Raw genomic sequence first — 14,969 nt, forward strand, 5'->3', positions numbered from 1 at the left:
GAAGCCAGTACAGTAGCTACTGATACATACTCTTTCAGGGTGATTCAAGACCGCTCCACTTCCTGAAAGGGAGATCATTCAGGTTGATCAGGGGTTTATTTTGTGATCATGACCAACTTGCTGCTCTACACCATCCTGCTTATTACAGTGAGACAGCCCCTTGGCTCAAGACCATTAGAGAGAGGTCTGACACCTGCATGGTCAGGCAGTCAGTCTGTCTCTCCTTCTTGGGTTATTTAGTTTGGTTAGTTTTTGGGTTGATTTATTTAAAATTTTCTCACTCATCCACACACTACATAGCCTGGTAAACCACCCTGATCATGTGACCTCACATTCAGTCTGGTCTCCAGCCCGCCTCCAGCAAAGTGCAGAAATGACAGAGTCCATGTAGTTGACAACGTAACAGTTGGCAAAACTATAGTGGCTCCTGAAGCAACAAATGTTAACGTTTGTAGAGTAAACAGCCAGAATTGCAGTAATTGCAGAAATAGACTCAATAACAACAATTAACCAAGAACAAGCGTATGCACCAGCAGAGAAAAAATTTTTTTGAGTGGATTTGGCGACACTTGACTGAAGGTGTTCTCTGTCAAGTCAAGTAGCCTATTGACTGAAGGTGTTGTTGTCTGTTGTCTGTTGAAATCGATGTGGGCAGGCTGGAGGCCAGACTGACCCACTGAACAAAACAGAAAGTGATTTCACATACATGTTTTACCGGCTACACACTACAGTGTACACTAGGGCTGCACGATATGAGGAAAAGCTGCGATGTGCGATAACACTGTTCAATATTGCGATGACGATATGACCTGCGATAAATGAAAAAATGCTATAAACAAAAATATAAAAGGGTACATATTAGCTACAGTAGCGTGTTATTTTACCACGCTAGCCGGGCGCTTCTCGCTCATACAGTATGAGCCTGGCTAGCGGGGTAACGTGTCATTCTGCTTTAATAGACAGCTAACATAGACCCCAAACATTGAATAGCCTATGTCTATTAAATAAAGAAGTAGTATTCAGCTTGACTCACTTCTGTCTCCACAGCCTCCCTGCAGGTCTGCAGACATTTTGGGGAACCCGTCTTTGCCCACTGCAAATAGGCATCATGTCCTTCGTCAAACAACGAGTTATGGAGTCTGTTATTTCTTTGTGGCGTTTGGATGTTGTCTCGTAAGGAGTCACGCTGGCTAAACTCCAAGAAATTGACGGTTGCTGCAATCGCTTCTTGCTGCTACTCGACGTTGTTGGCTTTGCGGCTTGGCTTTCTTGTAATTGTTTGTGCAGTTCTTTGTGGTTATATTGCAGGTGGTGATGAAGGTTTGTTGTGTTTCCCCACAACTGCGAAAACACAGATACAGGGAGTCACTCGAAGTTGAAGTCTCTTGCTTTATAGTGTCTTTGGTGAGAGCAGCTTTTGGCTGCATGTGAAAGACATTGAAAGAGCATTTGCTCCCGTCACGTAACTCAGTTTTTTTTATTGCGATAACACATGACTTTTGCGATGTGTTCATCGCGCATTTTCATATCGCGATGACGATGAAAATACGATACATCGTGCAGCCCTAGTGTACACACACACACACACACACACACACACACACACACACACACACTACACTATACTACACTACACACTACACTATACTGACTACAGTACACACATTATTGATATAACACATTATTGATATAGCCTACTGACTGTGACAACGGCTACTTCCATGCTAACTCTAAATTTACTGTTAAATTTACCGGACTTCTTTCTGTGGATTGATATGTCTGTACGTGGTCCTCCAGTCTTTTAGAACGGCGTGCATAGCAATGGTCTGTTTTACCTAGCAATGGTCTGTTATACAGAATTAGCAAAACATAGAATGTCATGATTGACCAATTAGGTCAGTAGTATTCAACAATGTAGTTTTACTCAATTAGTTTAGCCACAGCTGTAAAGGTAAAAGTGGGGCTATTTAAATGTTTTATTTGTTCTTTACAAAAGCCCCCCTCACTGTTGCCATCGCAACACAGCAGCACCTTGGAAATATGGCCGTAAGATGGCGAAGTTAGATGACTAACATCTGTACACTGTTAGTATAAAAGATTACACCAACTCCGGAGTAATTATGCTAATCTAAAGCGTTGCCAAAAAACCTTTTAGACCTGGCAATATTGTGTCCACGTCTATGGTGCAAAGGTTTTAACAGTGTGAATATAAGCTTAATTCATCATAACATTGCTACAATACAACATTTTTACAACCACACCTCCAGCTTCACCACATCACATCAGCCCTACAACCACACCTCCATCTTCACCACATCACATCAGCCCTACAACCACACCTCCATCTTCACCACACCACATCAGCCCTACAACCACACCTCCATCTTCACCACATCACATCAGCCCTACAACCACACCTCCATCTTCACCACACCACATCAGCCCTACAACCACACCTCCATCTTCACCACATCACATCAGCCCTACAACCACACCTCCATCTTCACATCAGCTAGCCGTACATGAGAAACACTTTTGGGAGCAAGAGGGAGAAAAAAACACAGGAAGTGCGGGGGCGGGGTCACAACACAGCAGCCACAGGATCATGACACATTTTGGCAAACAGCAAATCATTGACTGCAGTAGAAGTATGCTTGATCTTTCTCCTCCCTTCCTGTTCACCCCAAACTATGATTCAAACTTTCACTTCAGCTGGACTTAAGTTTAGCAGACATCCAACGATTCACAGTTATTCATTTGGCCTAACAGTGATTGGTTTCTTTCTTTTCCTGCAGTGACCCTGAAGCTGGAACCAGGTCAGTACCTAAATCACTCATACAATTATTCCTATTGATGCATAAGAATAAAAGTAATGATGCTCATCTAAAGCGAAAAACCTTTTAGACCTGGCAATATTGTCCACGTCTATGGTGCAAAGGTTTTAACAGTATGATAAGCTTAATTCATCATAACATTGCTACAATTGACGGTTCAAACTGCAGGTGAAATGTTGTCTGACATGTTGCCATTTGAAAAATTGGCAATTTGTCCTGATATTAATGCTGCTCAGCTGTTCACCAACTGTGGTCTGACAGTGACACACAGGGGCCCTTGCAAACAGGTAGACCTACTGTATGTGAAGTTAGGATGGTCAATTAAGCATTTAGCAAATATGCCTCCCCTCCTCTTTGTACATGTTCACCACCAGCTTATTTTTGTGTCACAGCCAAAATATTCCAAGTATCACAATTCTGTGATACAAAGATCACGTAGGTTACCCTGATGGTGGCACTATGTTAAAGTGAATGAATATCAGATTTCATCAATAATATAATTACATTTATTCAGGTATTCATATTGTGGTATGACAATTTAACATTTGATGCCAGCAGAGGTGGAACGTAACTTGAGCAGTGTAGGCTAATTATGTACAGTTTATATGGAAGGCGTCTTTATTTGAGTATTTCTCCCTTTTGACTTTCTACTTTTACTCTACTACATTCCAGAGGGAAAAATGGTACTAGTTACTATTACTATTATTAGTTACTTTTCAGAATAAGGTTTAACATGCTAATCAAAGCTGAAGATGGAGCTGAGATGAAAGCAGCCCATTCTCTGGGGATTGTTGAAAGTCATTTAGTCACAAATCATGACCCAGAACAAAAACCCACAAACAGACACAAAGACAAAACACAGTTCCAGGTTGTGCAGGGGACTGAGAGAAGGGACTGGTGTGGTTTGGCTGTAGAGTTCCCAGGTTCGAGTCTGAGGTTCTGCAGGCGAGCTGGAGGTGGAAGGGCAAAGCCAGAGAGCACTGGCTTGTTGAAAGGAGGAGCAGAGCAGCTGTCAGTCTTAGCAAGCAGAGCAACATAACCTTAATGTTAGCTGATGGATTAGCTTTACAAGATTTTGACTATGAATTACTTCTTATGGTTATGTAGCCTATTGATAGACAACCACACCTCCACCACCACCACCTTCACCACACCACATCAGCCCAACAACCACACCTTCATCTTCACCACACCACATCAGCCCAACAACCACACCTCCAGCTTCACCACATCACATCAGCCTACAACCACACCTCCAGCTTCACCACACCACATCAGCCCAGCAACCACACCTCCATCTTCACCACATCACATCAGCCTACAACCACACCTCCAGCTTCACCACACCACATCAGCCCTACAACCACACCTCCATCTTCACCACACCACATCAGCCTACAACCACACCTCCAGCTTCACCACACCACACCAGCCCAACAACCACACCTCCATCTTTACCACATCACATCAGCCCAACAACCACACCTTTATCTTCACCACATCACATCAGCCCAACAACCACACCCCCATCTTCACCACACCACATCAGCCCTACAACCACACCTCCATCTTCACCACACCACATCAGCCTACAACCACACCTCCAGCTTCACCACACCACACCAGCCCAACAACCACACCTCCATCTTTACCACATCACATCAGCCCAACAACCACACCTTTATCTTCACCACATCACATCAGCCCAACAACCACACCCCCATCTTCACCACACCACATCAGCCCTACAACCACACCTCCAGCTTCACCACACCACATCAGCCCTACAACCACACCTCCAGCTTCACCACACCACATCAGCCCTACAACCACACCTCCAGCTTCACCACACCACATCAGCCTACAACCACACCTCCAGCTTCACCACACCACATCAGCCTACAACCACACCTCCAGCTTCACCACACCACATCAGCCCTACAACCACACCTCCAGCTTCACCACACCACATCAGCCTACAACCACACCTCCAGCTTCACCACACCACATCAGCCTACAACCACACCTCCAGCTTCACCACACCACATCAGCCCTACAACCACACCTCCAGCTTCACCACACCACATCAGCCCTACAACCACACCTCCATCTTCACCACACCACATCAGCCCTACAACCACACCTCCAGCTTCACCACATCACATCAGCCTACAACCACACCTCCATCTTCACCACACCACATCAGCCCTACAACCACACCTCCAGCTTCACCACACCACATCAGCCTACAACCACACCTCCATCTTCACCACACCACAACAGCCCTACAACCACACCTCCAGCTTCACCACACCACATCAGCCCTACAACCACACCTCCAGCTTCACCACACCACAACAGCCCTACAACCACACCTCCAGCTTCACCACACCACATCAGCCTACAACCACACCTCCATCTTCACCACACCACAACAGCCCTACAACCACACCTCCATCTTCACCACACCACATCAGCCCAACAACCACACCTCCAGCTTCACCACACCACATCAGCCTACAACCACACCTCCATCTTCACCACACCACAACAGCCCTACAACCACACCTCCAGCTTCACCACACCACATCAGCCTACAACCACACCTCCATCTTCACCACACCACATCAGCCCAACAACCACACCTCCAGCTTCACCACACCACATCAGCCTACAACCACACCTCCATCTTCACCACACCACAACAGCCCTACAACCACACCTCCAGCTTCACCACACCACACCAGCCGTAGATGAGAAACACTTTTGGGAGCAAGAGGGAGAAAAAAACACAGGAAGTGCGGGGGCAGGGTCACAACACAGCAGCCACAGGATCATGACACATTTTGGGAAACATAGCAAATCATTGACTGCAGTAGAAGTATGCTTGACCTTTCTCCTCCCTTCCTGTTCACCCCAAACTATGATTCAAACTTTCACTTCAGCTGAACTTAAGTTTAGCAGACATCCGATTCACAGTTATTAATTTGGGCTAACAGTGATTGGTTTCTTTCTTTTCCTGCAGTGACCCTGAAGCTGGAACCAGGTCAGTACCTAAATCACTCATACAATTATTCCTATTGATGCATAAAAATAAAAGTAATTATGCTCATCTAAAGCGAAAAACCTTTTAGACCTGGCAATATTGTCCACGTCTATGGTGCAAAGGTTTTAACAGTATGATAAGCTTAATTCATCATAACATTGCTACAATACAACATTTTTATGACAGTTCAAACTGCAGGTGAAATGTTGTCTGACATGTGGCCATTTAAAAAATGTACATTTTGTTCTGATCATAATGCTGTTCACCAACTGTGGTCTGACAGTGACACACAGGGCCCCTTGTAAACAGGTAGACCTACTGTATGTGAAGTTAAGATGGTCTAGCAATTAAGCATTTAGCAAATATGCCTTCCCTCCTCTTTGTACATGTTCACCACCAGCTTATTTTTGTGTCACAGCCAAAAGATTCCAAGTATCATAATTCTGTGATACAAAGATCATGTAGGTTACCCTGATGGTGGCACTATGTTAAAGTGAATGAATATCAGATTTCATCAATAATATAATTACATTTATTCAGTTATTCATATTGTGGTATGACAATTTAACATTTGATGCCGGCAGAGGTGGAACGTAACTCGAGCAGTGTAGGCTAATTATGTACAGTTTCTATGCAGGGGCGGTTTTAGCATCAGAGCTTTGGGTGGGCTCAGCCCACCCAAAGGTCATGGACCACTGAACCCCTAGGGGGGTCCGGGGGCATGCCCCCCCGGAAGAAAATTTTGTACAGTTTCAAGTAAAAATGGATCAAACTGGCGCACTTTGAGATCAAAATGAAGAGACTAGATCTATGAAGAACTACACACATCAATATCTTCTTTACCGTTCTGTGGTTTTACAGCAATGAAAAAATAATTGTTTCCCTATATATACTATATATATTCTGCATACAGGTTACTATATGGTAGAATTATGCTTGCATAAATAATACCAAAATCACTTCAGGGGAGTTTCAAGTAAAGTAACATTTTGCTTTGTAGGCAAAACAAAAGTAAAATTAAATCAAAAGGGAACTTCCTAAATTATTGGCTGGAATAATATTCCGACAAGATAATAATATACTGTAAGCACTAAAGCAGGAGTTTGCAGTCAACTAGTTGAAATTAATATGTGGCAGTATTTGTGGGGGTCAAAATCTATGTAGGGTGTACCACCACAAATAGATCAGTGTATGGGAAACACTGACTATTAAATTGTGTGACTAGAAAGACACCAATAAATCTGAGAAAATGTACTTTAATTTTGAACAACAGCACTACAACGGTGGCATTACAAATGGTATTATGAAATTATTGTGTGAAAAAACAAGAATGCCACTTTTTTCATGAACTTTAAGCAGAAAATTAAAAAATAGTTTTAAAGCAAAAATAAATAATAAATAAAGATCATTTTAACATTGGCTCAACCAGCCCATCTTACTGACCACCAGGGGTCCTGGTCCTTAATCCCTTTTTATTACTCCCATGCCACTGGTACTGTACACAAACAAGGCTGTTTAAATATCTGCCTTGCACTCCCTTAGAGCAGGGGTGTCAGACTCATATTAGGTAGAGGGCCGGATTTGTTCAACTGAGACCTCATGGGGGCCGATTTTTTTTTTACTAAAATCAATTCGACTCATTTACCCATTTACTTCACAAAAGAAATACTGCTCTTTCCATTTCTCTTGAAACTGCCTGCATTCCGTGTCAACCTTTCTCTTTTTCGACAGCATCTTGTTCAGGGGCGGACTGGGATCATAATTCAGTCCGGGCATTAGATACCAAGCAGGCCAGGCCGATACGGGCCGACGCGCGTGCCGGCCGTTTGAAGCCCGATTTGGGCCATTTGAAGCCCAATTTGGGCCGTTTGAAGCCCAATTTGGGCCAAGTCCAATTTTACAATGAGATGCACCCACTTTAATCCTGAATAAAGTAATAAAACCACTAGTAAACCAGTAGGCGGCGCCTGGCCTGCTGTTCAGTGAGTGGCCTGACTGCGGGCACAATTTTTTTTTTTTTTTTTTTTTTTGCAGGCCAGGCCAGGCCACCGGGCATTTGCCCGACGTGCCCGATTATGCAGTCCGCGCCTGATCTTGTTGATTCTTTTGTTTTTTGGTAGGTAGCTGAATGCGCGATTCAATTCCAGCGTGGCATCATGGCGGCTTTGTTTACACCTGATGACCTACTGACATACTTCCTTGTAGTGCAGGTTAATTAACTTATGAATGAACTCTTAGCTTGCTTATTAGCCACACGTAGTTCATGATAATGGGGTGCGAATTTAATAATAATAATAATAATATATATATATTTTTTTTAATATTCCAAAACATCTCGCGGGCCGGATGAAACCTGCCCGCGGGCCGGATCTCTGACATCCCTGCCTTAGAGGGAAATAACAAGCCTGTAAGAACTTTTATTGAGATACTGAACTAACATCACAGCAAGACATAAGTGATGCCATGCACGCATGTTAAGCTATCGTCATCATCACATCAGACAGGCTGTGTAAAGCAGCCACTTGCGATTCTGAAGGGCTTAATTTCATTCAGATAACAAGGGACCCGTTTGAAAATGTTTGTCACTTATGCCCATATGTTTCTCAAAAAACATCACATCCATTTACACCCGCTTACTGCGAGCTAGCATGACATGGCTGGCTGGTGCCATGGTAGCCTACCTACCTTCCTCCAGTCCACCTGTTTGTCTGGCAGGCACAGCGACAAGTTCTTTTGTTTAGCCTATGACAACGTTACGTGCTAATTTGCATATCAATATGCGCTAATTAAGTAACTACTAACGACTCTGACTGCTCAATGCTCACCTCAGTTTCATTGATCATGAGTGGGGAGAACGATTGTGTGGACTGTGGAGGACCACTTCGCTGCTGTACTGTGTGTGTGACCTGTGTGAAGTGATGTGGGATTAGACAGATAGTTTGAGGAGGGAGCGCCTGCGCAGCCGCGGTTCTAGAAACTTTTCGGGTGGGCTGAACCCCCCTAAATTTTTGTCTCAGCCCACCCGAACATAGAGGGGGGGGGGAAACATGCACACAGCGCATTGAGTGTAGTCAGAAACTGCGACTAATGACCACCATGGATTTGGAGAGGGATTAAAAAAAAAAAAAAAAAAAAAAAAAAAGTTTTTTTGCCTCTATTTTTTTGGATGGGCTGAGACTATTTTTGGGTGGGCTAAAGCCCACCCAAAAACGGCCTAGAACCGCCCCTGTTTCTATGTAAGGGGACTTTATTTGAGTATTTCTTCCTTTTGACTTTCTACTTTTACTCTACTACATTCCAGAGGGAAATATGGTACTAGTTACTATTACTGCAGTATTACTATTATTAGTTACTTTTCAGAATAAGGTTTAACATGCTAATCAAAGCTGAAGATGGATCTGAGATGAAAGCAACAACTTTACGCCCATTCTCTGGATTGTTGAAAGTCATTTTGTCACAAATCATGACCCAGAGCAAAAACCCACAAACAGACACAAAGACAAAACACAGTTCAAAGGTTTTTATTGAGAGTTTAGAAGGATGTTTACAGGGGCACTGTGGCCAGAATGACCCTGACCAAAAAACCCACAAACAGACACAAAGACAAAACACAGTTCAAGGTTCAGGGGTTCAGGGTTCAGGAGAGTTCAGGGGACTGAGAGAGAAGGGGCTGTTGTGGTTTGGTTGTAGAGTTCCCAGGTTCGAGGCTGAGGTTCTGCAGGCGAGCTGGAGGTGGAAGGGCAAAGCCAGAGAGCAGTGGCTTGTTGAGAGGAGGAGCAGAGCAGCTGTCAGTCTTAGCAAGCAGACCAACATAATCTTGATGTTAGCTGATGGATTAGCTTTACAAGACCACACCTCCATCTTCACCACACCACATCATCCGTAGATGAGAAACACTTTTGAGAGCAAGAGGAATAAGAAATATAGCCACAAACGGCAATACCAGGTGTTCAAGCCTTGAATATCTGTATCTTGAATAACTGTATCTGTATCTGTCATCCAGGTCAGCAGTTGACCTGGATGGATCTAAAAAAGTGTCATCATCTGTAGGTCAGCAGTTGACCTGGGCAAATGTCATGCAATTGGGCAAAGTCAGCAATAGAAAAACATGGAAGGGTGATGGTGATGATGTCACAATGCCCTAAAATGGCCTGCGAACGCCTAAAACAAAATATCGCTATATCGTGGGTGAATTCTTTTTTCCCCCCTGGAGCACCTAATAACAACCAATATCTGTCATTGGGCCAAATTTCAGGTCTCTGCGATGTAACAACTCCCGGGAATTTGCATCGCAGCTGATGAGGAAAAATAATAATAATAATAATACAAATTTTAATCTGAGCAAAAACAATAGAATAAGAATAAGAATAAAGAAACAGACAAAGCATCCCTTCCTGTTCACCTCAAACTCTACTGGACAAAAATATATGCTCCCATTTTTCATGAGCTGTAAAAAAGGATCTAAGACTTTTTAGATGCACACAAAATACTTATTCCTCTTGTAAGTGCCAAATGTGTTTCTGTGCTGTCATATTTTTATTTGTCCATGGTGTCGCTGTGCCATGTTACCTGGGCTCAGGTGATCTTATATAGGTGCTGCCTTCACCTCTGCTCACTAGGTGTTTTGACCCGGAAGGGCAAATGGTTTTTGACCGTGTCGCTACCAGCAGCGGGAACATTTGTTTGGTGCGCTGTCTCTGCCTTTAACTTTCTGTGGAAACGAACTTTGCTGTATTCACATCGGTGAAATGGAATAAATGAATGGGTTCCGAACATCAAGGACAAGCCTTCTTCGTTCTTACTATGCAGCACTCAATGCAAATGTTATCGTACGTGGTATGTATTACATCAGCTGTAGCGAGCGCGTCAGCCAGGTCATCCACGGTCTAAGCACCTCAGTAGCCTACAGTATTAGACTGGGCTCCTATAACACCTCTCATTTTGTTCACAAATGTGTTTAAATCCATGTTAGTTAGGACCTCTCCTGTGCCTGGGTCTGTTCAGCTCTGAAACTCTGGTTGAGTAATAATAGCCGATTCTACAACAGCACCTTATACCCAGTCAGGACCTGCTTGTCAACCCACCAGTAATGAGCGGAATAGAGTCCAAGGAGTTGGGAATGTGTAAATTATCAGGACATGTTTGCATTACTCTTTACTCACCTCTCATTGATTTAATCTGTTTTTATTCTTTCAGAAACTCTTGCTACATGTCAACATCAACACAAATCTAATCAGAAGCAGAAGTTTCAGTGTCTGTGTGAATGGTTTGCTACAGCAGGAAACAAAAAACTTCTGAATCAGATCTACACACAGCTTTACATCACAGTGGGAGGAACTGGAGAGGTCAATAATGAACATGAGGTCAGACTGATTGAAGCAGCATCCAGAAAGCAGAGATCAGAGACACCAATCATGTGTGAAGACATCTTTAAACCCTTACCTGGAAGAAATAAACCAAGAACAGTGATGACAATGGGAGTGGCTGGCATTGGGAAAACAGTCTTAACACAGAAGTTCACTCTGGACTGGGCTGAAGACAAAGCCAACCAGGATATACAGTTCATATTCCTGTTCACTTTCCGAGAGCTGAATCTGCTGAAAGTTAAAAAGTTCAGCTTGGTGCAACTTCTTCATCTCTTCTTTCCTGACACCAAAAAAGCAGGAATCTGCAGCTTTGATGAGTTCCAGATTGTGTTAATATTTGACGGTCTGGATGAGTGTCGACTTCCTCTGGACTTCATGAAAAACAAGATTGTGACTGATGTTACCAAGTTGACCTCAGTGGATGTGTTGTTGACAAACCTCATCAATGGGAAACTGCTTCCCCTTGCTCGCCTCTGGGTAACCACACGGCCTGCAGCAGCCAATCAGATCCCTCTGAGGTATGTTGACATGGTGACAGAGGTGAGAGGCTTCACTGATGAACACAAGGACGAGTACTTCAGGAAGAGATTCACAGATGAGCAGCAGGCCAAAAGAATAATCAAATACATCAAGACGTCACGAACCCTCCACATCATGTGCCACATCCCAGTCTTCTGCTGGATCACTGCTACAGTTCTGGAACATCTGTTCAAAGCCAGTGAGAGAGAGGCCCTGCCCAAGACCTTGACTGAGATGTACATCCACTTCCTGCTGGTTCAGTCCAAACAGCAAAACATCAAGTTTCCTGAGAGAACTGAGACAGAGACCAGGGAGATGATTATCTCTCTGGGAAAACTGGCTTTTGAGCAGCTGGAGACAGGCAACCTGATCTTCTATGAAGCTGACCTGAAGAAGTGTGGCATTGATATCACAGCAGCCTCAGTGTACTCAGGAGTCTTCACACAGATCTTTAAAGAGGAGTGTGTGCTGTACCAGCAGGTCTTCTGCTTTGTCCATCTGAGCATTCAGGAGTTTCTGGCTGCTGTCTACATGCTCCACTGTCACACAAACAGGGATAAGGAGGAGGATAAGGAGGTTCTGGAGACATTCATGGGTGGTGAAGAAGAAGAAGAAAGTACATCTAAAGACAGTGAACAATCCCTGGATGTCTTCCTGAGGAGAGCCATGGTCAAATCCCTTAAGAGTGAAAATGGCCACCTGGACCTCTTTGTCCGCTTCCTTCATGGTCTCTCACTGGAGTCTAGCCAGAAACTGTTACCAGGCCTGCTGGGTCAGACAGAGAGCAGACCAGAAAGCATCCAGAGAGACATCATCAGCAACCTGAAGAAGATGCACACTGATAACAATAAATTGGAAACCTTCATTACCTCTCCAGACAGAAGCATCAACATCTTCCACTGTTTGATGGAGATGAATGACCAGTCAGTACATCAGGAGATCCAACAGTTCCTGAAGTCAGAGAACAGATCAGATAAACTCTCTGAGATCCACTGCTCAGCTCTGGCCTACATACTGCAGATGTCAGAGGAGGTTCTGGATGTGTTGGACCTGGAGGCCTACAACACATCATCGATTGGACGACAGAGGCTGATCCCAGCTGTGAGGAACTGCAGGAAGGCTCGGTTAGTCCTGATGTGAATACCAACAGTATAGAACAGTGTAGAGTGACCTTAATATAGCTGACACAATCAGAATTACTATAAAGTTATAGTTCCTCAAACATACACAACTGTTGTTCTACATAGCAGTAGCACACAGTAATCACATTACTTTTCCTCTAACAGAGTAAAGTCATTACTGTTGCAGGTTCAGTTTCACATTCCAATTAGTAATCTAACAGATAGGTTGTGAGTTTGATTCTTTAAGTCTATCAACTCTTTATTGGTGTAATTTCTATGAAAGATCCCCCTTGTATTATTCTGCCTTCAGCTCATATCAATTTAGTGTTTTAGGCTCAAAACTTAAAACGCGACCAAATCTGTGGTGAAGCCTGACTGACTGTGGAGGTCAGGCTGAAAATCTCTGTCATTTTTCATTCTACTTTTAATCACTTTTTACAGAAAGGCTTCCATGAATTTGCATTTATGAATTGTTTTATGTGTGGTTTTTACTGATACATTAACCACTTTTGGGAAATTTCAAATAATATGATACTGTATAAATAATAATAATATATACTATAATCCAAGTAGTGTCTGTCTGTCTGTCTGTCTGTCTGTCACTCTCTCTCCTTCACATATCTCGAGAACCGTTGTTCTGATCGACTTTAAACCTGGGGAGTGTGCTTAGGGGGACCTGACCGAGTGCAGTCTGAGATTCTTTTTTTATAAATGTGCCCACAGGGGGAGCTACAGCGATATTTACATTTTCAGTGTGACATCATCAGTGATGTCAAGGGGGAGGGGAATGGGCAATATGTAATGGGTACTGCACCAATCGGGGGGGAGAGCATGATGTATGAATGGGGCAAGGGGAATGGGTAGATGTACCCATGGGGGGGCGGGTGAATGGGAAGATAGGGAGTGAGAGAACGGGCATGGGTAGTGCACTAGTAACAACAACAAACATACATCATTATTATTGTCCTAGTCATTATCATTATTATTATTATTGTTGTTAATAATTTTATTATTATTATCATTATTATGATTGGTGGTGGTGGTAGTAATACTACTAGTCGGAGTATAAGAGTAGTATGCTGTATAGGTTTTGAATGGTATGCTATAGTCTCAGCTCTGCTTTGATAATCTCTCATTTTACATTAAATCTGTAAACACTGTGTGAACTCTGAGAGACCTGAGCTCTGAAGTCCAACTCCTTCTTTATTATTTATTCAGATTGAGGTTCTGCGAGTTGAGAGACGCTCACTGTGAAGTTCTGGCCTCATCTCTGAAGTCCGACCCCTCCCATCTGACAGAGCTGGACCTGAGTGACAGCTACCTGCGTTATGCAAGTGTGAAGCTGCTCTCTACTGGACTGGAGAGTCCAAACTGCAGATTGGAGACTCTCAGGTCAGACATATAATGTGCTGATCTGAAGATTATATGAATATTGTAATTTGAGGATGTCTCTATCGTGTCTTTCCATCTGAAATCAGACAGTATAGGGATGGGTATCGTTTCGATTTTATCGATACCTTTCAAGATACCTTTCGATACTTCTGTACTGCTTATCGATACAGATACTACTCTGCATAATTTGGTGCAAAAAATAAAGACATGACATGAAGAGATGTGAAAAGATTCAACAGTAATTTTGTTATTAGTTATTACAAGTTAAATTCCTGAGAAGGCCTATTTCACCTCTGTGATTGTGAATATGATGATTTATTAAACCTAGGCCACCTATGTAGTGTCACTCTTAAGGGGGAATCATACTTGCACGTAGAATTCATTGCGCACGTCACTGACTGTAAACTGGACACTAACAAAGTTGCCTGCAATACATCTCTTTACTGGGGCATATTTTCATTTACAAAACGTTTTCTTCATCAAGTCTGGATAAATCACACCCATTTTCAAAGGATTATGGGACAAACCAGCACAATTACGTTATGTGGAGTTTGTGGACCAACTTTATCTGAACGGATGGCTCTGGATGTAACTAATTTGCTGCAAGCTAACATGTTACAGGTAAAGTGAACTGTGTAGTCGCTCGCTTTATCAGATTATTGTATTTATATTGTTGTGTGAATCAGCAACG

The 14,969-nt window shown here is 43.2% G+C and overlaps 1 protein-coding gene across 1 annotated transcript in view; it reads left to right on the forward strand.

Annotated features, from left to right (window-relative positions):
* Nucleotides 1–14,969, forward strand: part of LOC310791613 (protein NLRC3-like) — a gene marked incomplete at both ends in the record, with an annotated part of 109,034 nt that overhangs the window by 23,845 nt on the left and 70,220 nt on the right. The window contains 2 exons of the mRNA XM_083653277.1: nt 11,077–12,889; nt 14,105–14,278. Of these exons, the coding sequence (XP_083509403.1) occupies nt 11,077–12,889; nt 14,105–14,278 (1,987 nt within the window). The remainder of the gene's footprint in view (nt 1–11,076; nt 12,890–14,104; nt 14,279–14,969) is intronic.

This window comes from Poromitra crassiceps (genome assembly GCF_964638095.1).
Source record: "Poromitra crassiceps genome assembly, chromosome: 16".
Lineage (NCBI taxonomy): Eukaryota > Metazoa > Chordata > Actinopteri > Beryciformes > Melamphaidae > Poromitra > Poromitra crassiceps.